The sequence below is a fragment of the Cebidichthys violaceus genome, unplaced genomic scaffold, assembly GCF_023349555.1.
Source record: "Cebidichthys violaceus isolate CVI_PGR_0920_01 unplaced genomic scaffold, fCebVio1.0.p SCAF_2, whole genome shotgun sequence".
In the NCBI taxonomy this organism is placed as follows: Eukaryota; Metazoa; Chordata; class Actinopteri; order Perciformes; family Stichaeidae; genus Cebidichthys; species Cebidichthys violaceus.
In genome coordinates this window covers 4,517,547-4,543,661 of record NW_027176372.1, presented here as the reverse complement: position 1 = coordinate 4,543,661, position 26,115 = coordinate 4,517,547, and the positions used below count along the sequence as shown (strand labels likewise).

The 26,115-nt window shown below is 40.9% G+C and overlaps 1 protein-coding gene across 2 annotated transcripts; it reads right to left on the bottom strand.

Annotated features, from left to right (window-relative positions):
- Positions 1–1,165: 1,165 nt before the first annotated feature.
- Positions 1,166–25,943, bottom strand: csnk1a1 (casein kinase 1, alpha 1). Of its 2 annotated transcripts, none has more exons than XM_068714139.1 (10): positions 25,193–25,943; positions 24,806–24,912; positions 18,624–18,750; positions 18,254–18,352; positions 9,778–9,917; positions 8,902–8,980; positions 8,424–8,498; positions 8,232–8,338; positions 6,924–7,036; positions 1,166–1,938 (listed from the first exon to the last, which is right to left on the bottom strand). In XM_068714139.1, exons 1-10 carry the CDS (start codon positions 25,313–25,315, stop codon positions 1,931–1,933), a joined length of 978 nt encoding a protein of 325 aa, XP_068570240.1. In that variant the 5' UTR covers positions 25,316–25,943; the 3' UTR covers positions 1,166–1,930. The 2 variants fall into 2 exon arrangements, with proteins under 2 accessions (XP_068570240.1, XP_068570239.1); XM_068714138.1 differs by having other exon boundaries at positions 6,888–7,036; positions 25,193–25,942.
- Positions 25,944–26,115: the final 172 nt, after the last annotated feature.

Genomic DNA, 26,115 nt, shown 5'->3' with positions numbered 1-26,115 from the left:
TGAATGATGCTGAGTTTGGTAGTGTTAGACTGTACTGGTTATGAATGATGCTGAGTTTGGTAGTGTTGGACTGTACTGGTTATGAATGATGTTGAGTTTGGTAGTGTTGGACTGTACTGGTTATGAGTAATGCTGAGATACATAGAGCTTATGTATAACATTACTGTTGCTTAGTTACATGGTTACCACAGACAGGGAGGTAATGTCAGCCTGGACACCTTGAAGACTTGTTCCTGTTGAAGGTGGTTCATGCAGTCTCACTGTGTCCACTGACAGCTATAGATGTACACTGTGATGGAGCATACACTTGGTTTATCTATTCATGGGACCCATGAGACAAGAGCCTTCAACAAGGCGCTCCGGTCGTGGATCACTAGAACGAGTCAAACAGCCAGAAGGTAACAGAAGAGAAGCAGGTATTATTCTATATTTGTCTTTTTAAACCGTCCCACAATGCTTTGATTTCTCAGAACAGCCCACAGATCTATGGTTTGAGGGAAGAGGAACTCAGTGATGGTAATGAACATGTCACACAGTTCAACAGTGTGAATCATGAATGTGTCTAAGAGCTCTGTGGCACAGAGGAAGACGGTATTTCAGGCTTTGCACCTTGTTAGTAGTCTGCACATGGGATTAGAGGAAAAATATACAATACCATCAATGTATGCCTTTATTGATCCGGCCGCTACAATCCGAATATCACAACCGACACTAAATGTGTAGAACTTGTGCCGTCGCATTATACTTTGGACCAATTCATTGATCAAGTACTAAATGGTGATTATGTGGAGTGACATGTTTTCAGAATCTGCATACAGCTGCCCTGTGTACTACGAGCAACAGTGATGACACATTGAACTTCAATGTTTCAGAACTGCTTTCTGGGTACTGTGACTGCAAACTGTTCCGTTCTGCATGTATACGTTGGTACTCTCAGCCAACCAGAATGCAATGGTGGCAGCTTTAAGAGGGTGAAACACACATTAGCAGAGGAAGAGGAGTTTACACAGAATCATACAAGCACCTGCTGTGATGTGATGGGGGAGACTTTGGTTATTAACAATTGTATTTGTATGAGAAAAGACCAATCAGCTGGTCACATTCAGACACATGCACATGACAGGTTTCATTGTGCAGAAGGTTGAGAATAACTTGTGCTTTGAAGTCCGAGTTATGTCATGTTTTTATTGGTATTTTTGGAGAAGACCATTTTACAACAGATTTAATAATAATTCAGAGCTCTAGAGAGGGAGAGAGCCAGAGTATCATTCTATCATTGACTGTTGCCATCAGCTGCTTATATTGTCAACAGGCAAACTCCTAATCACCATAGGAAAACAAAAAGAAAACAAGAAAGAAAACCCAACATTTCTGATTTTTTTTTTTTTAGTAAATAACATCCAGGGTTGCATCATTCAATTATTTCAGAAACAAAAAGGGAGAAACAGCTTTCTGTTTACATGTTTTAACATTTGCTTGGTAAAAGGAGGGAGTGAAATCATTGAGGAGTGAAGAGGGGAAAAGATGCTTTGAGATGTTTCCACTGGGAGAGAAAAATAGAGGGTCAGCTGACTATCTTCTGAACTTCAGTTCCCAAAAGAAACCTTACAAAAAGTCAACACAGAGGAGGACAGAGACGGGGGGGGGGGGGGGGGGGGGGGGGCTACAGCCTCCACATCCAAAAAAAACCAACAAAAAAACCTGCTTTTTCATTCTTCTTTTCTTTCGGAGTGCAGAGTTTTATTATATATACATATGAATACATAGATAACACAGCTGACAAAGGCGTGTGTAGATCTATACATTTCCATTACATAGATAGTTATTATGGAAGGAGAGACAGACTTTCTGTGTGTCGCTTGTCCAGGAAGAGAGACGTGTTGGTCCTGGTCACCAACGCTTCCGCAGCTCTGCTCTGGGCAGAGAGCACTCAGAAACCTACAGACAGAAACACAGTGTTCAGTGGTGTGACAGCTACAGACAGAGGACTCCAGCAGCACAGTGTCTGAAAGCAGCAGCAAGGAGGGAGGAGGGATGCACTAAGGAATAGTCTCCTTAAACCGGTACCATACCAAAGTAGACTTCAAGTGTGTCTGGTACCCCCAGCTGGAAAATAACAGATCCACCTCAGTGACGGGCGTTTGGTTGCAAACGGAGCAAAAGAAGCCGATCGACACCATCTGCACTCAACAGTCGCCCTACAGGCACAGCTGTGCGTTACATGTTGGAGGTGACATCACAAACATACACGTCTATGCAGAACAATAGAATCAATGTGGCCTAAAAAGAGGAGGTGGTGCATGTTGCCATTACCATATTAACCATAAGTGATGTGTTCCTTATACACTGAAAACCAGCGTCTGCATGTTTCACACTCCCTGCACACCAGATCAGCATCACCGCTCTCTTCTGTTTGGCTTTTGGTTTCCACACCTTTGAAAATCACCTCTATGAAAGCCAGCTGTGGCTGAACCCCCCCGACCACTACTACACACGAGCACACTCTGGCTCCAAATGACGTCACCGGCGCACGATGGCAGCGTCTGCATCCACGATGTTCAGGCTTGGCTTGGTACAGTGAGAGGAGGCATGTCCATCTATATATAGAGTCTATGGCACGAGTATTCAATTAAAGTTCAGTGAGGTCCAGTTAGAGTGAATCTCCTCATTAAAAAGATCCAGAACATCACAGTAATGTCTCACTTTAGTCCCATAATTATTGAATTAGCTAACAGTTGTTTTAACGTCTACATATAGTCAACAACTGACTGTCAATCAAATAAAGAAAGTTCAATTGAACAACATCTAATCAATATTTATCATCAACTTTCAAAATGAACTGGAATAATTATAAATAATACATACTCTAATAATAAATGTTCTCTCATTTGAAGTAAAATAAGGACGGATTAAAACAATACATAACAGAAGGCTTTTGAAAAATGTGGCTCAGGTGTGAAGTGATGTCAATCAAAAAAGCCAGATATTATATTCTTCTAATAAGAGAAGTGTGTGTAGGGACGTTATCTGTGGTTAGTAAACCTCTTGTTTCAGCTCTATCCTCTCTGTTAACATCACTGTTGATCAGTGAATTCATTCGTTAGGGTTCTGATCATATTGGACTCTTAGGTCATTTATCAGATGTGAGTGGGTACGTTTACTAAAAAGAGTTGTTCTTTGTCTCGTAGTGGCGCTTCACATTACCGCTTTTAATAACCTTCATGGTCTATGAACACAAGAGACATACTGGTTTTAAACTGAAGACGTGAGACACACTGGTTTTAAACTGAAGACGTGAGACATACTGGTTTTAAACTGAAGACGTGAGACATACTGGTTTTAAACTGAACACGTGAGACATACTGGTTTTAAACTGAACACGTGAGACACACTGGTTTTAAACTGAACACGTGAGACATACTGGTTTTAAACTGAAGACGTGAGACACTGGTTTTAAACTGAACACGTGGGAAGAACTAACCTAAGACATTCTTGGTTAAAGACTGGTTAAGCTGTCCACTTTGCTCTTTTTCGAGCACCCTAACTTGTGACTGCTGTTGGTCCCTCTCAGTCTCTCCCCAGTGTGTTTAAATGTCACTCGGGGGAGATGCTTATTGGAATACAGGTGATTGGCTGAACAGCGTCAGACGATATATTTGAACACATGTAATTGGTCGGTGTGTTTCCTGGACTGCTGAACGAGTGACGTAAAGACTGGAAAAGGTGCACCAGTTAAAATAGAAGCGCCCCGTCAACATTTTATAATTCTCAATCAATAGGTTTTAGGTCCAGACATGCCGGACCTATTAGTGACCTCTGGTCCATGGTATGAACGGGTGTCACTTTTCCTAGGGAGAGGCAGTGTTCAACCCCGGTAGAGAGCAGGGATATGAAGCCAGGGTGGATAACAGATTCATCCACGTCAGTCAAAACCAAATGTGACTTTAACCAAAGTCACTGAGTGGTTGTTCTGCACTGTCTGCATGTATTAGAACTGTGATTCAAACATGTAGATCAGATTTTGGTATTTAAACCTTTTCCGGGACCTTGATTTAACCAGGAGAGCCTCATGAGATGGGTAGCGCTGGCTACAGCTCATGTCAATCAAAACAAAAGAAAGATCACTTGCTTTTTAAATTAGATTTTGTTAGAAAGAATGTAAATAGCTAAAGCAGTGACTCTGGGTAGAGCTAAAACGGTGTCTGCTGTAGGGCGGAAACGTGAACACCTTTGAAGACCACCGAACAGATTCCACTTTACTGGAACAGAGGACTCTTCACTCTTCATCCTGCCAGTGTTGGATCACTCAAGTGTGGACAGCAGTAATCGATTATTCTACCAGAATCCACAAATGAAGAATGGATTAAATGAAATCTGAAAGCATTTTATTCAATCAAATACAATACAGGTCTGAAAGTACTTGGAAAGGGGCTACCATGCAAGGTGCCTCCTGCCCATCAGGACTAACATTCATACCTGCAGAAGCAGCCTACAGGACCAATTTGGGGTTACAAGGACACTTTGACATGGACTAGCGGAGCCGCTGATCCATGTGCTGCGAAAAGCTTTTAATTGCATATTCACACCACCGATGGTTGTTGAGTTCCCTAATAGTGTGTGCTTTATAGCCAGCAAATGGGTAAATGGTAGAGTGTTGGGTGGAGGGACAGACATGTTGGAACAGCTTGTAAAGAGAGAAGCTTCTCCTGCCACGACGCTCCACCAGAGTCTAGTAGAGATGCTTATCTGGTACGCTAGAAGGCTGGCAGCACCAGGACCAGACGAGTATTTGTATGTAGGGGCAAACAAAGTAAAAGACTTTGAGCAAAGAAGCCATTGTGGCCGCAGACGTGACCGTAGAAGCAGGACGTCTGCGGTTACCTTCATGGTTCAGAGTAGGGACATTCGGTTTCAACAGGCTCTCTTTCTAACTTCTAGTTTTATGAACTATGAAAGTGAAGAGTTGCAGTGTTGACTGCAGTTTAGGTAGACTTGAGATCTTCACAGCAGTTATTCTGTGCCACTGCCATCCCTGACTGCTCAACTGGAAATAGATGGGAGAGAAAATGAGAAAAATATATGACTTAATAAAAAAATGAAAGAGAAAGCTATTAGAAAGCACCAGCATTATATCAGGGGTTTTTCAGCATGAAATGTTTTAAACTGTACAATACATTGTACATAACATTATTGGAAAGCTGGCTTGCTGCCTTTGATAGAACCTCTACAGCTTGAATAGCCATGAAACTGCCAGCATTCAACTCCTGGTCGAGCTCCGCCTTCTTCTCAACCTCACACCCACATAGTGGAGATCAGCCCCTCTGCTGCAACATTAACTCCAGAGAAAGTGACCAGCGCTAGCTGTGAGCTGCTGGTCTCTAGTCTCAGGGTGACGGGGTACCAAGACACCACAAAAGTCTTCAAGCTAGAGGCGAAGGTCTCGTGTGACACTAGATGACCTAATGAACTCATTGGTACAAACTATGTCATGGGCTGAAGAACGCTCCAAAATTAGGCTAAATCTTGGAGATGTTAAACTGACCTGGTGTTTATTAAAACTTGACCTCTCACCTCAAGATGTGAGAATGAGAATGGGTTCTTCGGGCACTCAAAGAGACATGCCCACTATCCTAATCCCATTCAGTGTGGAGCAAAAACCATGCCGGCATACTGGGTGTGTGGAAACGTCTCAATTCTAAGATGCATAACGATGCGGACATTAACGACTGCTCCAATTAATGCGGTGTAAAATGCCAAGGATATAAATTTGGTTTTTGGAACGTTCATGTAGTGAGGTGGCCCTCTAGACTGTGGTCTGATATGTGCAGTAGTATAGTTGAAAATAGTTTTCGGGACAGTGGTGAAACAAAAGTCTGGAGCCTTGTATAGAAGCATCTCTAAAACGGTCCCAACCACGAGTGTTGTGATCGGTTTGTTTTTCAGGGCTGATACCAATATTAATTCTTAGCTATTAAGGAGACCGATAAGAGATGTTTAAAACAGATATACATTCCAAGTGGAAATGAAAGTTCACAGTAACAAAGCGTTGTTGAAATGGCTTAAAGCATATGCTGAATTAACTGCTGCAAAAGACAACCTTTCAACCGCAAGAAGGATCACTGCTCTTCCCATGCTGACATCTCTGCCTTCCCTTGTGTTGGTTGTGTTGTTGAGTGTAACGTGTCATAATCACAATGTCCTAAAAGGATATTCCTGTTTGAGGACAGGCTTGTACAAAGAGGTTTCATTGGTTACTTATTGGTACACAGCTTCTAAACCAGATTGTGAAGAGTTGTTTACATGAGCGTGGAAACTTCCACACGGTAACATCACAGGTAGCCTCCGTCTGCCTGACACCACGTGTGGATCATTAATGTCAGTCAAATAGCACGGAAAAACAAGGGTTGAGTGAGGAGGGGAAACAATAAAGATTTGAGTGGGAATGTTAATAAAGACAGACTGCAGAAGAGTCAGAGTGAGTTGGTCAGCAGTAAGACAGAGAGCCTTATGTGCAGCCCCAACGAAAGGAACAGAAGAGCAAGGCAGTAAAGTTAGTAGTCAAATTCCCCAAGGACGTCTTTGCTTCTGCAAGACAGACCAATTGTATCAAATTCTTTTATTTGGGTTTTTCTGTTCTTTTAAGGTGCCTCCTGAAACTTGTAATGCGGTTTGGCTTCATCATTCCAACAGGAATAATAAGCTTTATTGGCTTTGGATTTCCAATTTGGAAGTTTTATTCTTTAAAAAAAAAGAAAAAAAAGGGGGGGGGGGCACTGGGGTGTGGGTTAGAGAATAAAACAATACCTAATCGTCCTGAATACAATCCTGAATGAATATATGAGCAATTGGTGTCTGTAAAAAACGTCGCTTGGCTGTTTGCTACTAACCTTTCATGTTAGGCTTGGGTTTGTCAGTTTGCTTGCCTGTGGGGGTTTGTGCCTGCTGGCCCTGGCCCCCGGAGGTGGCCCCCTGCTGGGCTGCTTTTTGTTTCAGCATGGTCCAGTCAAATGTGTAGTCGTACTGGTGGTTCAGAGTCCTAAAATACAAAGAAAGACGTTATCAGCCCAATATTACCAACGATCAGCTGTAAAAACAGGTTACAAAAGAACAGCAACAGGGGAAAGAAGGAATGAAGCCAGGAAACAATGGCACAGAGACGGGAAGAACAAGAGAGGGAAGGAAGACAAAGAATAGGAGGAAGAAAAGAAACATAATCCTCTGTGGTGGTGGCTTAGAAATATGTATATATATATAATAAATTCATCTGAACAGAGATGAGATCTTTAGGATCTCATCAATAAATAGTCGATGGACTGTACTTGGATTTCTCTTTTCTAGTCTTCTGACCACTCAAAGCTCTTCAACACTACATGTCATCATTCACCCATTCACACACTGATGGGAGGAGCTAACATGCAAGATTCCTTCACACACCGTAGGTACAGCTACAGGAGAGGTTTGGGGTCAAGTGTCTTGCCCAAGGACACATGGACTGGTGGAGCGGGGGGGTCGAACCGCCGATCTTCTGATTGAAGTTCTACCACTGAGCCACAGTCGCCCCATACTTCTTCAGTCCTTTACCTTATCGGTTCAATTCCATAACTACAGTATTGCTTTCTAACATATTTAAAAATATATATATATATATATTCTGAAAAGGATTTGACTGTATTTTGAATATAACTTTGTTGTTTCTAGAGCATGAAGTCACTAAATAAACTCAATAATATCCGACTGAAAACAAATCTAAAATGTAAAAGGAATAAAGCATATTTGTGAGTGAAGCGCTGGTAGAGGGGGGGAGGGGCAGCTTTGTCTCAGCCAGCAGACAAGTTCACAAGACAAAATGAAGATAGGCGTCAAACTACCTGAACAGTTGGACTACAAACAGTTTACCATCAGCGTGTGGGAGCGTAGAGCAGAGGAGGTGGTGCAGCGTGATATTAACTGAACGTTGAAATGTATGGCTAAAACACCCGGTTACGTCAGAACTCATCAATACTACACTCGGTAATAATTTCACCCGTTAAATATTATATAGATTTTCAGCAGCCATCACGATTAATATATTAGCTGCAATCGATGGCGACCGCCGTCGTTTTTATCCAGCTCAAGTGATGGACTGGAGCAGACTACTTAAACCTAACTGTATGGCAAGTTTGCCGTGTCACAGGTAGCACAAAAGAGAGGGCTGCATGGCCAAAGCGTGGAGTATGTGGATGTCCATTTACCTGAAAAGGATGCGGAACAGTTGGCGCAGGTACATGTAGTCTGGAGCCTCTTCAAAGCGTAATCCACGGCAGTAGTTCAGATACATAGCGAACTCTGCTGGGAAACCCTGGAAACAGGGATTCATAGAGTTCAGCTGAGTGAATGAGGCGGAAGACAACTTTTACCAGCGCCCCTGTTGAACCTTTTCTTACCTTACAGAGGACCTCAACAGGGGTGGACATCTTTTTCTCTGAGATCTTCTCATACTTCTGCTTCTTTGTGGCAGCCTGAGAAACACACAAATACACTACTAGCAACATAGTACCACTCAAATGGCTTTGTATACTCTGACAACATTCACTTTTGTTCCATAAATGCAGTATTGAGTTATTATATCTGCAGCATAACCATGGGGGCACCACAGCTCCCTGCTTCATATGTACAAGTAACAGATGTTCAGCATCCACACATTGTGGCTGACCCACAGTACAAGTGCTTCAGACCTGGGCATGTCAAGTGGACCACTGACCAGGTTTAAGATATGCTAGGCTTTCTTAACCCTTAAAAGAATCATTCGCTGTAAAAACCACATAGTGTAAAACACACCTACAAAGAGTGTATAGTGTATTTAAATGTCAATAAAAAGAAAACTGTTGGATAAAAACCATTCAGTCAGTTATATTTTCATACCTTTAATCCCTGCCACGGCAAACTGGTTCTGTTGAAGTACATCAGCACGTAGCCTAGCGACTCCATGTCGTCACGGCGACTGCAGACAACAGAATGAGTCGTTGAGTAAAGAAGCAGTCAGCACTGCCACTCTGACAGTTTCTATGCAGAAACATTTGGTCTTGAGATGCAGTGTGATAGATCCGGTCCCATTTAAACACATTTACTGAATGATAGTTTTACTGTTACTCTCAGATTTGGTCTGGGAACTGGTTTCTCAGAGTTGAGCAGGGCTCTCGTATGCACGCTAAAACTGCTAATTCAAAGACACTTTTGGATTACATTAAGAGTTTTTGATGGTTTACGCTGACTTCAGAGAAGTTGAAAGGATTTTTGGGGAGGTGGTGGGGGAAAAAAAGAAAAAAAAAGAAAAGAAAAAAAAGAGTCTGGAGCCTTGTATACCAGCTGCTAATTAAAAAAAAAAGAAAAAAAAAAAAACTAACTGCATTGGCCAATATGGATCATCGCCAATAAACAAATGGTATCAGTGGCGACAGGGAAACTAAATGTTTTATTTGCTTCTGTTTTTGTGCTGATCCGTCCGATCTGCGACTTTAAACCCGTGAAACGATCCAAACTCAGAATTTTGAGATCAGCAGGAGCCTAACCTGTAAATAATAGTCAAATAAATGTGGTGAAATTACATACATACATAAAGACACTCGCATATTTAATGTTTAACCTGTGAAAGGCTGATCAACTCAGAAACCAGTCCCCAAGTGTTCAAATGCCAAGACTAAACACATCTGAATTATTATCCAGAAACATTCTTCTTAAAACATGGAAGAAATGAAAAGTAATTTCTTTGAGGATCAGATATGAGCTGTGTGCACGGACCTCTGTTCAATGCCCAGGTGTGCATTGATGGAGGCATAGCGTGCTGTGCCAGTCAGGTTCTTGTCTTCTCTGTAGGGGATGTGCTGTCGTGTTCGGTTGTCTCTGTACTTCTTCGCCAGACCAAAGTCAATAAGGAACAACTGACAGAGAGGGAGAAAACACATTGTGGTTTTCCGTCAGTGACACCCCACAGCAATGGTAATCCAAAAGTTAATCAGAAATAAAAGATGCACAAAAAATATATATATTTTCTTCATTTTAAAACACAGAAAATTAGCAGAGTCCTGTTGTAAATCATGAATGTCGAAAACATTGTCGTATTGATTGAGGAGATCCTTGTGACAACATGAACATGCATTGAGAGGGGGGGGGGGGGGGGGGTCACATCAACAACTACATTCCTAATAAATAGTCACTTCTCAGAGCTTCAAGGTGGTAGTAGTCTCACACCAGAGTCAAACTAGCCAACTTCCAGACTTTTACCTCCCTCATACAGCACCATGTTTCACTGTTTCCTCTTAAGCATTAAAAGAATCTTTTAAGTTGGATTCCTCTAAAACACAGTGTTGTCATTAGAATGTGAGAGCACCCTCAAATGTCCCGTTTAAATGGCTGAAACAACAGTTAAGTGCAGCGGCTACCAAAGACGAATATTAATAGGATTTCTGCATAAGAGATTCAGAAGTGGAATACAGTTAGTTTTGTTGGACCATCTGACAATTAGGCCATTTAATTACACTGTAATTTTGAGAGGTTGTGTTATGAGGGGCAAGCAGCAATGCAGTCAGATGTCATCTGTAATTGTAAAGCACAGTAAACATCCAGGGTGTACTCCACGATCATGTTGAACACTTCATGAAGAAGTGGACCACATAGACGCACCGAACCACCCCAACCTCACATCCATGCGTGTGTGCTAACTGCTAATTTAAACATCAAGACCACCTGGGGACCAGAAGCAAGAGTATCTGTTTCAGAATGACAGCAGTTCATTATGGCATACAATGACAGCCTCAGTCAGCTTATCCATCTACACACATCCTCAATAGTGAAGATAAGCCCTGTTGTCCCATGCACCTCAGCTGTTTGTGGGAGCAGTCACTGTGAAAGAAATGTGTTACTGGTGTAACAGTCCAGGGAACACACCTCTGCAGTGAAGGCCTATCAGTTCAATCCTATTTTAAGATTAATGCCACACTCCACCTTCAGGCTTCATGCCATTTAAAAAAAAACAAAAAAAACAAAAAACAAAAAAAAAAACAGTAGTTATTGGTCAGTTTAAGGTCTATAAGATCTCTACAACTGAGATATTATTAATATCGTCATACAGGTGTCCTTATATAGTCAACAGTACATGCCATGTTGTTTGTGAATGTAAGCAGAGCAGATCATGGTCGACATCGAGGTCTTCTCATACAGACTTGACAACAGGGCCTATATGCCATTAAGTTAAAGAACAGAATACTGAGGGGACATCTTTAAACACAACAACTAATTTCCAACCCTAACGGGCACTTTCAATAGAAAAACAACCAGAGGTGAAACGGAAGTTTAGAAAATCCCCTTCTTCTCCAAATCTACAGCTATGGAGAAACCTTAATGTGAAAAAAAGTTTCAAACACAGTCACACCACCACAACATGGAAACCAAGACAAAATTATACTGCCGCTTTACACAATATATGGACATTCCTGGTCCATGCTCTGATCCAATGATACCAGAATAAATAATGGAATAGCAGCTTAAACATGTTGTGTCTTTCTGGTAAATTCAGACCAACTAAAGGCCTGAATAGAATACATTTCTGAGATTTTAGGTGCACCTCCCTCTCAGCACACCTGAAGTACAACACCATACTGGCCAATCAATTATCGAATAACTCATTTATAGGCTAGCTGCTTCAGGGAAATGTTCACCTATCCCCATTTAAATGCACAGCCCTGAATGGAATGAAGTCTTCTACTTAGTGTCATTTAGGCTTGCTCAGATGGATCTACAGTGCTTCTAATAAGCACTTGTATTTGAACAATTTCACCAACTCAGAGCGTAAAACACCAATACATTTTGAATGAAAACTATTTTAAAATCAGAAAAACACCCTATTTGGACAGCAGAAGCAGCCAATGGTAAAGCATGTGATATTTACATTGGCCTGAGAATAGTCTTAGGACCCTCTGGAAAGAAAATAACCATCTCAAATTGAAAAATATGTTGCACACTGCCAACCAACTGCCTGCTGGAAGCCATTTGGGGCTAGCGCTACATGAAAGAGTCACGTGCCCTTTGAACACCCATGGAAAATATAATTTTGACACCCATGGATAATTTTATTGCAAATTGCAAAGTTATGCTAAGCTGAAAGATAACAAAGTCCTTAAAAGTTTGCCGTCAACTTAAATCACGTAAATGTGAGCATTTTCACATGAAGCAGCTGGACAGGGCTATATGGATAAAAGGCAAGCAGTTGGCTTTTTTAACAAGGGGATGTGACAGTTTACTCCATCTTTGATGAAGCAACTCCATAGTAGCTCAGGTCCTCTTTGTTTCTTAGGGTGCATCTTGCAGGCTTGCTTAGCATTTTAAAAAGACTTTTTAGTTTTGTTCTTCATTTGCTTTACACAACTTTTTTTGTTAAATATGCAGCTCAGCTGGGCATGAAAAGATTTTTTTTTAAATGCATTGGATACAAGACTATTATGTGGTACTGTATGTTAATAGTCATCTATACATTTCGGTGGGATGCATGCTGATTTAGTATTCATCAGTACGATTAAAAAATTAGTTCTGGGAGGCGAATTGCTAATTCTTGGTTAAATATCCTGCTTTTGAATATTATCAGGATCTAGTTGAATCAATATCAATACAGTCTTGGCTCCGAGATCAGGTTTGTTATGAACTACTATCAGGACAAACATCACATTGAAGACACAGAAACGGGCTTTTAATGTCGGCAAGAAGCCAATTGAGCCACGAATAGAGGGACTGGGACCCCGTATTACAACGAAATGGGACAATAGCTACTCCCTAGGCAAGGCTGGTGGAAAGTTTGCTTTCCTCTCCCATTGTAATGTGTGTAAGTGCACACTGGGTGGGGGAGTACATACATTGGGTATTATGAGTGCAAGATGGGTGCTGGTGGTCTGATTCACTTTAAACCAGTGTAGTAGTTAGGTATGATTGCAAAGCGACAACTGCTGTTGTGAGGCAGCTGGTGTTGTGGTAAAGGTCACACCTGGTTTAATCCTGAGAAAGATGGGTCCTGAGAAGAGCTAACAGCCAAGCTTCTTTTCCTCTTCCCCACTGACGAGTCTAAACACTAGGGCAGACAGTAGAGGGGCAGGGGTCAAAATCACACAGCCTCTATCCACCTTCAGTCACAGTTAGCATGAGTACAACAGGCACTTCTGGTTGCACCCACATGGTTATCTCCCTTTGATACAACTAACAGTGTCCTGTACAGCTAGGGTAAGCCCATCCCAGGCTGGACCTACACCGGCAAAGTATCCACTTTAAGTCCTTGTGGTACAGATATGATCATTCTGGCCATCATTCTAGAAGAAACCACATGACTAGGAATTTCTTCTGTCAGGACAACCGTGGTAAGATCAACCCTGTACAACAAGCCCAAAGTGTCTAATGAAACGTGGAGATGTTGAAACTTCAATATCATGTCTGACAGTGACAGTAAAGGCCAGTGCAGACAGGCAACACCATGGCTCAGAAAAGACCTGGGGGAGTGAGGGGATGTCGGCAGCAGAGGGTAAAGACAAGAGCCCATGGTTGTCCTTCCGTTCATATTAAATGTCTGGTAACAAAGAAAGATTTAACAGGCCACTGGTGAGATATTATCTTAACCAAGTTGTTCACAGACCACCACTTACATAGGGAGAGTTCCTGCCTCTTGGTTACATGAAAAACGTCATCAATCATACGCAGCTAAGCACACATAAGGAGTTAAATCTGTACTGGAGTCAAGTTAGTATTGGAGAGAAATGGCTGTGATCACCTGTATCACATTAAGGCGTCTTCAGACTCACCGACTCAAACTGTTCTCTCTCTCTCATCTGTCACTATGATGCACAAAAGCTCCACGCATACAGTGAACTGTGATATAGTGCTGGTTTACTGCAGAGACTGTTCACATTATGAAACAAATAAATTAACAGCGTACTACAAGTACTTGTGTAACTACACAGGCTAAAGCATAAGCTATGAAACAATGACACCCAAAAAACAGCGGTCCCCGCTTCGGGACAAACTAAAACATGTACGTTCTAGCACTGGTCTGGGGCATGATCCCAGAACAGTGGTTACCAAGTCATAGTGTATACTTAGTGTTTTAACTTCCCTGGAATCTGAAACATGAACTTGTGTATTGAGACCCATTTTCCAAAGCAAGCATTTGAGAGCCAAGCCGTACTAGACTAACCTCAGCCGGAGGTGTACATGACAATCAAAATAGTGTAGACGCTCTGGTTTAAAAAAAGAAAAGAAAAAAGGTGCAGAGGCTGGAAGTGATATAGCTAACATTTGGACTTAAACACAGCAGTGTGTGCGCAACAAATCAAGGGCTAAAACTGTAACACATGAGCAACTTATTAAACCATTAGGGAGATGCAACAAGATACTGAACAGCACCCTTTCGCCCTAAACACATCAATATCAGCACGAGCACTCATCAGGTGCTGCTGCTAATTAAAGAAAATTTAAAAAAAATGTAAAAACATTGTTGCGCTATTTTTCAGAAAACATTTAAGTGTTGACGCACACATTGACACTTCAAAACTGATTGAAAAGAAAATCAGGGGTTTGGAGAATATTAGTCCAACAAGGTTCTTCATCCTCATGACCTCATGGAAATCATCACCAACGTGAAAAAGAGACGTTGAGGACATTTGACGGCCAAGGAATAAAGAATTGTTACCGTTTAATTCAAACTTTGCTTAAAATATTTGAAGTCTATCAATCAGTAAGCCTTGTATTGCTAAGCAAACCACATTTGGCTCCAATTCCTACAAGATGCATAGAGAGAGCTAACTCCATCCGAAACACCATAGCTAGCAACTTCTCTAAATTGTCATGCGAATGTGGGACAACTATAATGTTGGCCTCAGCAGTCATACTGGTTTCCCTACAACTATGTTTATTCCTTTTACAACAAATTGCAATTCATGTCCAATACAAAAGTGATAAGCAAATTTAGTCTTGGACAATATTATAGCAGAACACGCCCCGCCACACATTCTCTGATGTGTAAGTGTACATAAAACATAATACAAAGGTTGTAGTCTGGCGCTGGCCCATGCAGAGAACAACATAACGTCAAGTGACCCCAGCAAACAGCCTGCCAACGGTCAACTCCCGCATGTGCATTCTGCGCTCAAGAGTGAAAAGACCAAGCATTACGACTTCAGCAGCGTCAGGAATGAGAAGCTGGCTGTAGCAGGCTGTCACTAAGCAGGACAGGTCAGTGGTGGTTGGGCACAAAAGGTAAAACATACATCCCATGCTTTAACTTAACCAGACGTTGCCTGTCTGCAAGGGCTCAAAATAATCTGAATTTCAGGCAACTTCATTATACATACACCTCTGACCAGACTAAAACAAATGACATCACAAGACAACAAAATCACGTCAGTGTGTGTGTGTGTGAGAGTGTGTGTGTGTGTGTGTGTGTGTGTGTGTGTGTGTGTGTGTGTGTGTGTGTGTGTGTGTGTGTCATTCATATATATATATATATATATATATATATATATATATATATATATATATATATATATATATATATATATATATATATAAATAAATAAAAGCAGCATCATTGTCCACATTGCAGAGTCAATTCTTCAGCAAGAATCCAGTGCACAGAAACTGGGCTACACCGCCCTGCAACCTTTACTTTTCATCAGCAATTATCTTTATAATGAAGAGGGAATTACATTATTTAAGAAATAAATGTTTGCGTAACCTGCTTTATGGAAAACCAAACACAAAAACACTGGGAACTAAGATTTTGTTGTAGATATTTAAACCTTTTGTTTTAGCATATTATTGCAGATGGCAAACCTTTGGAAAACAATATAAACACTGGGTTTGAAACTTTTTACAATCATCTAGATTAGTGTAGACAGGCTTAAAAGGGCCAGTACACCCAAATTACACAAAAATATTTTCTTAGTTGAATCTGTATCACTCACACACTAAAGATTACAAGGGGCAAAAACAACAACAAGTGACGCTAGAGAACTACGGTCAATCTTTTAAAGATTACTTTATTTTACTTTAATGTGAGAAAAGAAAGAACTCCAAACTCACCATTACTTGGTTCTATAAGGTTCTACCTGCAAAGCACCAATCAGTGTTCAGAATGTAGAGAGAGGACAATAAGGTTGTGCCCATCACAGTACTGCTCTGTGGCTGAGGTTAAAGGAGCTTCAACGATCAGGAATCTGAAGGTTTGAAACCTCAGAAGACAGTGAATGACGCCATTAAAGAGGCAAACTAAGTTGAGACTAATTACTTACAGATCGGAATTATAGTTAAGAAAACCAAACGACGTCTTTCTTGATGCAAAACAATTAAAGCCACACGTGATGAACATAGAGCAACACATGTGTGATGTGGTACACAGTATTTCTATGAGCAATATGATGTACTGGATTCAGACCCCAAGCATCAGCTAATGGGGATCCTATTAAATGAATCAACACACTAAACTTACTTAACTTAGTCATTGTTACGGTCAATTACACAGCTCATGCTAAAGGATTTGAGCTAGGCAGCAATTATGAATGACTCAAAGTTAGGAGTTCTTTAACGATCAGAAATGTACTATGCAGTACTATGCAGCTAGTTACTAAACATGTACTAATTGAATGCTTTAGTGTCAGCATAGACATTACATTCAAAGCTCATAACTAGTTTGTGCAAGCAAGAACATGGAGAAGTGGAAATTTCGAGCAGAAAGAAGAACAGCAGCCAGACAGCAGCAAACACAAAAGAAGTGAGGCTAAAAGAAGTCGAAAAGCATGAGCAGAACGTGAGAGCGAAAAGCTAACGAGGTGAACTGCATCGTTAGTGGAACATTAATATTGTCAGTTTAAATCTGCCTTTTAAGCATTTAGTCAAATCAAAGACTTTTTAGTGTCTAAAGGAAAGCATGCGGCTGAATTGTTGGCCGTTATCAAGTATCTTGAATCATAACTCCCCTCAGAAATGAATACATGAAGTTACTGTATTCAAACAATTCACGTTTGCCCTGCCTCAGCAAATAGAACCTTATAATTCCAAGTGACAAATTCATTCTCAGTAGCAGAAAATGATATCTTCAAAACATAAAATAATAATGTTATTAATACAAAACTAAATCACCTAATACATTCACAATGAAACATAAATAGGTGATGAAATATATGAATTATGTTTATAGTTGTATTAGCTTAAGTGTTAACTGCAGTTTACCATTAATGTTTAAGGCTTGCAACATAGAACAATGCAAGTATTATTATAATATTACTATGAGGAAGGTATTTTAAGTTTTTCATCCGATATTTAATTTATCAATACATTTCATTACTTAGCTATCTATTTAATTGGAAATGTATTAATCATTCATGTCTTTATTTGGCTTCTCTTAATAGAATTGTGACCCGTCTGGTCTTCTACACTGGGTGCCTGCGGGTCGGTTGGAGATCAACACCCACTCTGAATGCAGATAGAACCATATAATCCCACGGTCCCGTTTTTGAATTTGCATTTCTGATTTGTACAGATAGCCTGCTAACCATCACGCACGTCTCTACATGGTCTACCTGCAGCCGTGCAGTCTGATGAGATACATTTTAGAGATTATTAAAACTGATATCTAACAAGACTTTGGAAAAACTATGGAAACCTCAAACTTAAAAAAAGAAATGCCAATTATGTACGTGTCATATTGAAACGTAATGAAACGGACTTTGATGGCAATTTTAGTTCCACCTAAACGAACACTTGAGGGGCACAAGATAAATGAGTATTACTTTGTACTTTTATTTAACTGTGGAAATGTGACTTCAACTCCTTAGCACTTACATTTTCCAGAACTCCTCCACTGCCCTCACAGTCATATACATGAACAACAGATTTATATGGAATTGCACTAGTTATGTGTCCTCTTCTTTTTGGATTATATTGTGCTGAGAACAGGTAATGTTGCTGTCAGTCAAAGGAGTGAGAACAGTACGACATTTGATACCATTTGCAGGCTTACAAAACATGCCGTGGATCTGAAACAGCAGAACAGTGGGTCACGTCAGCCATTAAAAGCTTCTTTTAGAGGCAGTAATATAGTATATGGAGAGATCACCATTACTGAAGCTACATTTGTAGATTGGAGAAGGGACCAGGACTGAAGTTAACATGGCCACCATGCCAACAGCTCTATTGAGAGCTTCAATAATCCATACTTACTGTATAGGACTGAGACGGGTCTTACCTTGTTACAGTGACGGCCGATGCCCATGAGAAAGTTGTCTGGTTTGATATCTCTGTGGATGAAGTTCTTTGTGTGTACATACTCAATTCTGCTGATCATCTGAAGGTGAAAAGAAAGCCACGGTTAAATATATTAAAGTTATGACCATTCTGCATATAACGTACTGAAATAGGTCACCAATACCTAAATCTGAACTGGCACACCGACGGGGAACCCAGGCAGAGACCATGCTTACCCCTTACTCACAAATCTAGCAGGTTGGAACCAGGACCTTCTTGCCGAGAGGCGGCGCCACCCTGCTGCTTACATTTAACAATGTTCCTTGCTTCTGAACATTGCAGAGAGGCGGCTGTGTGTAAGTGTTAGATACCTGGTCTGCCAGCATAAGGACCGTCTTCATGGTGAAGCGGCGAGAACAGAAGTTGAAGAGGTCCTCCAGACTGGGTCCAAGCAGGTCCATGACTAGGACATTGTAGTCCTTCTCTTGGCCATACCACCTGGGGACACAATAGTCCTATCATGAGTCTCTGTCTCACAGCACATCGTCTGAACCAACTTCTCAGGTTGAAAACAGATCCAACACTTCTCTGCTTAATTATCAAAAGGGTAAGGTAAAGGTATTGTTTCATCAATACACGGATAGACATGCAACTTTATGGTTGTTTAATTCGGATGATGATTGGTGACGATCACTAGTTTATTTTCAGAAGTCAAGGTTCTCTTTCGTCCAGGTTCAGACTCCTGGCTATGCCTACAAACAGCTGTGTAAATATCAATGGAATCTTATTGGGATGAAATCATAGGTAGAGATATGATACAGATATAATATACAGAAATAGATAATAGTATTTAATTCACACACAAGTATATAATTTTTTTTTTTGAATATGCGGTTATTTCAAATACACTATTTTTTTTAATTACCAGAAAGCATGCTATTTTATGATTAGGGATGCTAATTTTGATTTTTTGTATCTCACCGATTTCTGACCCTTGTTTACAGTATCCTAATATATTGAAGTGTATCTTCTATACCCTGACACGTATTGCATCGCCCAGTACACAGCCCTATGTCCACACAGCCTTACTTTTGTTGTCCGGACGTTTGCCCTTTCTTCTTCTTCTTCTTTTTTTTAATTTTTATTTAAATACTCCCTCTTCTGAGCCGGCGTCTTGTCTCACCCTGATGTGCTTGTAACAGGCCTCCTATGGACAAGTGGCCTGTATGTTGTGATCATGGTTGATATCGGACTCAAAGGCAGTAGTGACGTTCTCAATGTTAGACTGAAACAAGTCGATTGTCCTACAGTCTCAAAAACATCAATCAGTTAATAGCAATATTGATTTCTATTGATTACATCTATATCAGATATTCTGCCATACTTCCTTTTTGTCTGTTAAAAAAGAGCTGTGCGCACACAACTCCTCATCACCGGAACAGTAGCCCTGTAACCCATTCAAGGAGGCTCGGTGAAATGGGTCAAACCAATTGAAGGGTCAACATGCGTCATATTGTCGATTCCACAATAGCTAAAGACATTAAGAAAAAAGTCAAATTTATTGTGTGCGAGTGTTTTAAGTGGGCACAGTCCACAACACTAAGTCAGCATGTGCTTGTTACATTACTTGTCCTGTGCATGACCTTTTGCCAGCGTACGCAATTGCCAAGAAGAGACAAAAGCTGAAATGCAGAGTAAGCCTTTCCTTACTCAAAACATGGTAAACACCTTCATCTGAAACAGCTGATGATGTGTCAACAATGAGGATCTCAGCCATACTCACACACCTAACACCGTTTTAAAAAGGTGCATTACACCATGGAAACAAGTTGAACTTCAGAACATTCAAATTCACCATTGGGCTTATTTCGTTGAACAGAATCAAAACAGTTTCCCTGTTCGTCCCATTCTGCAGGCATTGCATGAACGGAGCATATGGGTGGGGACGATGCTTGGGGGAATGACCCACTACCTGTATCACGGTATCATTTAACATTCTAGCAGTTTCCCCATATATTATGGGTTTTTTCATGACTGGGCCTCTATATAGGTTTATGGTGGTTTACAGTTCATAGAATAGGGAAATACATGTTTATGTCATCAAGTATATATATTGAAGGGTTTATTTACTATAGGGTTTGCTTGGCCCAACAAAATAATACAATATATGAAAAAATATGAATGCATGAAGCGGTTGCAAAATGATAAATCTTTTTGTAAAAACTGCAACATATCTAAATGCAGGAACTTGAAAATACTTAAGTTAGATATACCAACAACTTTCTTTTCAAAACTAAATATTTTAAAATAGTTGTATAATGACTAGAAACTGACCACAGGTCTGTAAAGTGGGCACCTTTGTGTCAATGTTCAGTCCAGTCCAGTCTGACTGGAATACTTTTTGCCTCGGCAAGACATACGTTGAACCCAGTTCTCAACTGCCTGAAGCAGGACCCTTTCCATGTACCGGTAGATTAGAGCATGTGCGGCTTCGCCCCACCACTTGCTGTACTTGTCATATTCAGTGCCTCAGGCAAACGCCGCTTCAAGCGGTGTCTGACCCTTTAGCTTCGCCGTTTCACTGGAGCCAACGCTACTGGCGGCCTCGAATCCGACGCACTGGGGGCATTTTGTGCTGACGTGACGGAAGTTGTTAGCGTTAGCTGGAAACAGTGGCTACATCGGATCTTTCAGACACAGCTTCTCTCTACGAGTTCTTTTAGTGCATCTCCGGTGTTCATATCCAGTTGAAAGTTAATCATAACTTAAGATTAAATAACTGATACGATATAAAAAAAAAACACTGATACAAGTAAGTCTTGCATTCAAAATGTTTTAAAGTAATCAAGTAAAAGTATACAATAATATAATTCGGACTGGCCAGCCTTTTATAATTTTAGACCACTTCTTAATTTTACTTACTTTCAAGTTATTTCAAATGCAGGCTATTAGATGGCTGTTTAAAACATGGCAGGTTTCTCAATATTAACGGCCATATCTGCCATCAAAAGAAGTCGAACATAAGCCCTGCTCCCACACGTGCGTCTTTTAAGGCTGTCTGTGTCTCCAGTTGGAGAATAAAGACCGTATGGTCACTATTATTGTATTCCTTCAATGCAGCACAAAACAGTTACTCTTTGTTTCTGACGTTACACAATTTAACAACTGGGTGAAACGGTTAACTAAGCATTACAACAAGACATTCTGTAACAAACTGTTGCAAATTCCTGTCGCATTTTTTCAGCAATTTCTTACATTAGCCCTTGATTATGTTATTGCAGCCATGTAATGAGTTAGAAAACAATTGGCCAGACGTGCATGCCAACTCCTGGCCTAAAGCCTCGTTCATAGCCTCCAATAACGCAGACGGAATTGGCAAGTATGTCAATACAGATTATCCAGCAAGGTCTTGTGTTAGTCAGTCGGAAACATGCTAGTGCACTTAACAGAATACAGCTACAATGTTTCAGTGGCATATGCTGTTTAGTGTTTGCTACTGCCTACTGGAATGCTACGGGTGTTGTACTGGAACATACAGTACACCACTTATGTGTGTACTTATATGTATACAAAGTCAAGAAAGGACGTCGTTTCAGTCAGTGTGAAAAAAACAGGTTGAGAATGAGGAACCACTGAAACTATGATAAGCGGTAACTGCACAAAAGGTAAGCCAGGCTGTACTATGGGAGGAGGAGGGGAAGCAGGACCAGCAGGTTGGACAGGCTTAAACAAGACTTTGCTGCAACATAGTCAGCATTCAATCAAGTTCCTGCAGTACAGTAAAGGTGGAAAAGCTTTGCTTCAGAACCTACAGGACCTGTCACTGTTAAGTCCTCCAATTCATGGTACCAATGCTTTTACGACCCGCGATTAGAACTCACTTCCTGGTGCCTACCAAAAAAAAGCTGCCAGCATTGGACTCTATAATGGCCATGACTTGCACACAAAAATGCACAATTGGCATCCAACCCATGTATCTATGCTAGCGGCTCCCTTACAAAGCACTTCTAGTTTGTAAAAAAGGCGTGTGTGTGTTCAGAGTTCAGGTTTCAACAAAGTTACCATGCCTCAATGGCTCCCCGGTCATTGTCTCATTTCAGCCATGTGCCAGCTGTACTGTATAAGGCCGTGCTTGTTAGCCAGATATAGAACAGGGAAAGAAAAATCAACACCAGTCAAATGTTGATATTTTATGTCCTAAAAAGTAGCCATGCTTAATGAAAAGGTTATTTTCTAACAAGAGAACGGTGCATAAACTAATCCATATCAAGACTGAAAAAGTTGCACACACGTAATTATTTTCAGGTTAGTCCAAGCACACATTTCTCCCTTCTTCAAGTCATAACAGCCCCCTTCACAGCCTGTTCAAGGCGGGACTGGTCCTTCTGCATAAAAAGGTGTGGAGACAGAATGGGGCACACGCTTGTTCTCTAGATGCAGACATTGTTTTGTTACTCGTAAAAAATTCTACTGCAGCCAAAACACCAACATGCCATCTAAAAAATTAAAATAACGGTCAGTTCCATGGCACCATTGATTAGGTCAGTGTAGAAGAGAAAAGGAGGCGTATGGCAGATCTTCTTTACAGCAGTGTTAAGGAATCTCTAAAGCGTGACAGCAAAGCCCCACACCGTGCAGTCTCCTTTGCATAACGCTCACTCAAACTTTGTCAAGTTGCATGGCAGCCATTAGTTAACTGCTTAAAAAAGCTGTTATTCATTTAAGAAGAACATGCATGTTGTGTTTAGTACATGTCTAATAATCCACTTTTGATCATTGATATTACTGACTTTGACACGAAACCATCAAAATGTGCATCCTTGACTCCGCTTAGACACAAAAATCTTCCATAATTCAAACACTACTAAAATTAAGTCAGAAGCAGTGAAACATAGTAATTTTTATAGGAGCCGTGTATTGTAAATGTGGTGATTAAAACACAAAAGGCACAATAGTATATCAATTCAGAGGTATTTCCCCTTGGCAACTACAGTTCGTCACAGGTAACAACAGGTTGCTGTAACACACAGCAGGTACTTTCTCTTGATTCCACCAAACTAAATTCAAATGAGTTTGACTATTAAAATACAAACAACTCACATCGTCCCTTAGATTGAGTCAGGCCAGCAAGACAAGCGTTTCTTTAAAAAGTAAATCAGGCCATCATGTGCAGCACTACATTAACCATATGTCCAGTGGACTTTCCCTTAAGTGGTGCTAAAAAGGGTACAAATAGATATATTTACGGATTCTCCAGAATCTGTCAAGTAAATATGTGAGGTGACCAATCACACTCAAACTGAGGCATAATGCTGAATAAAGCTGAGCAAACCTGCTCTATTGTTTGAATGAGAACATGCTTCTCCTGTCACCGTAACAGTAATGAATGACATATTCAGTTTCACTTTAACTTTGTGGCAGAAAACATTAAAAACATGGATTCAAAAAGGACTGAGTTTATTTCATTGGGACTGGTTAAGTGAATAAAAAGAACAGTATCAAAATAATTCAGAGGTAAGCACACAGTGTCACTTAGGCTCTTGATGTATATCACTCAAGCTAAACGTTAGTGTACCAAACAACCCCAAAATAAATAATGTATTTTCTTTGTTTCCTCCTGGAGAAATGACTTCTCTTAACATGTGGAACATTAGTATACTATTTATGTTGTGGAGTGCACATAACCATATCCATGTGCTCACTGTACTACACTACAGAATTAATCTCACCCTCAATAGCTGCACACACACAAACTTCTCCTTTAATCCAATATACTACCAAATAAATAGCTCAGGCTCCTACGGTGTCAGCAACAGCTCAGCAGTAACGAGTCAAATTCACATGCCCATTCATCATATTAACATTAAAGTACAACAGCCATTAGAGTATTACTGCATAGACTATACTTTATAGTGGTAGTATACGGTGTGAACTATTGGGGCACAGCTTGTGTCTCTAAAGCGTCACCACATGCTCTGTTCAGCTAACGTTACATCCCAATGTTAACAGCTAATTCCACACAACTAAACATATCGAGCGACCAGTTACAGGGAACGACGTTTAGGGCTGAAATCACGCGGTGACAACACACTTCTACCGGGAATCTTAGGTTGTTGTTTTCGCTTCTGTGCTCCGCCGCCATTTTCTAACAGAGTAGGGGAAGACATGTTGGGAGCTAACACAACAAAAGAGGAGCGGCCATTTCCAACTACACACTTGGTTTTCCTCAACGCTAACCGCTGTTATTCACGATAAAAGGGGCACAGGTGGGGTCTAAACACGACTGACACAAAGCACCCTGTGCAATGTACAGCCGACGGGCTTTTACAGCGACCACGGAAAACATGTCGTCCCTAGAACAGACTAAATAACGTTAGGCAGATTAGCAGGCCTAATGCCGACGAGCCTCTAACGTTATCGTCAGTTGTCCTTTCTCACCGTACACTCTGTCACAATAATGTAGCTAAACGAAGACATTAACAATAAATACAGTGTCCCTTTATTGACCGTGATGAAAGTCACTAAGATGTAACGTAATGACTGTTCCCCTTACCTGATGTGTGGAATCCCGACACCACCTTGGAGGATTTTGTACAGCTTGCTTTCGTATAACAGCTGTGGATGTCTGGCTTTCTGTGATTCCAACTTTACAGCTACCTCCTGAAAATGACACACACAATATAACATCCATATGTCATATTCTACAGTAGTTACAGCAAAGACACACGATTTACAATGAATACAGCCAATTCGTTGTTGTGAAGCATCTTTTACTGAATACATTTTACAGTTTGATAACTACAAGTTACCGGCTAACTTACAAAGCTATGTATCAAGTTGACTAATACGTTTGAGTCAGTCACGGTTGTGTTCACGAGGAAAACTCACAACCGAGTTCCCGACAATACCGATGCGGTGAGACGTTGAAGCAGTTAATTACCTCTCCATTTGTGATGTTGATGGCCAAATATATGTCACCGAAAGATCCTGATCCAATTTTTCTGACCAGCTTGTATTTTCCACCGACTATGAATTCGGCCTTGGAGCCACTGCTGCTCGCCATAATATCCACCAAATGACGATATCCACCCGATTACCTTTAGAAAACTGTGGCCGTGTAGCCGATTGTCAGCAGAACATACAGAGTCCTGTGTGTCCAGTAGTCGTTGATGAGGGAAAATATGGACTAGCTGTAAACGTTACTCCAACGATCTTTTTCGACTACTAACGTAACAAGCAAGTTGGGAAGTGGATTTCTCCCAAATGTGTTCGCTTTATTCATAGGCTACCGGCTACAATGGATCTTCGTTCGAATAAAACCTCCTCCGAGAAACACGGAATGCCGTGTCAGTATCGACGTATATACATCCAAACTAAATCCCAAAAAGCTTACGGCCTTCAACAACCACCCAGCTAGCTCGTAGTAGCAGCTAGTGAAAACTAACGTTGGCTAGCGTTAGCATCAAGCTAACGCTGTAGCAAGGACCGCCGCGGAAAAATGTCCGGACCTCCTCCGTGATGAGTAACAAAAACAGCCCTTCTAATTACACGTCCGATGGTAAAGTTGCTTTTTCAATCGTTTCAGTCCTTTAAGGGCGTTTTCAGCAAACTTCAAGGGTCGCAACCGTCTGTAGAAAGCGCAACCCACTCACTCCGCCATCTTGTCTTCTCTACCCTTTCTCTCAGCTGGTTTCCGTTGGAGGCGATTAGCTAAGGTTAGATATCTCATGACCCCTTTAGGTGCTATCGGAAATATCATATCGATACTCACGACATAGGCTTGTATATGGCTGTATGTGAGTGCCTCAAAGTGATATTTAGTGGTGACAGATAAAGGGAAGCTATTGTTTGTCTATGATGCCC

Bases quoted from the DNA above. Each gene is read 5' to 3' on its own strand.
- csnk1a1 (XM_068714138.1), bottom strand. From the start codon at position 25,315: ATGGCGAGCAGCAGTGGCTCCAAGGCCGAATTCATAGTCGGTGGAAAA. The intron at 18,751-24,805 runs GTAAGGGGAACA...TTGTGTCCCCAG, and splicing joins GTCGGGATTCCACACATCAG to GTGGTATGGCCAAGAGAAGG. The intron at 8,339-8,423 runs GTAAGAAAAGGT...CCCTGTTTCCAG, and splicing joins CTGTTGAGGTCCTCTGTAAG to GGTTTCCCAGCAGAGTTCGC.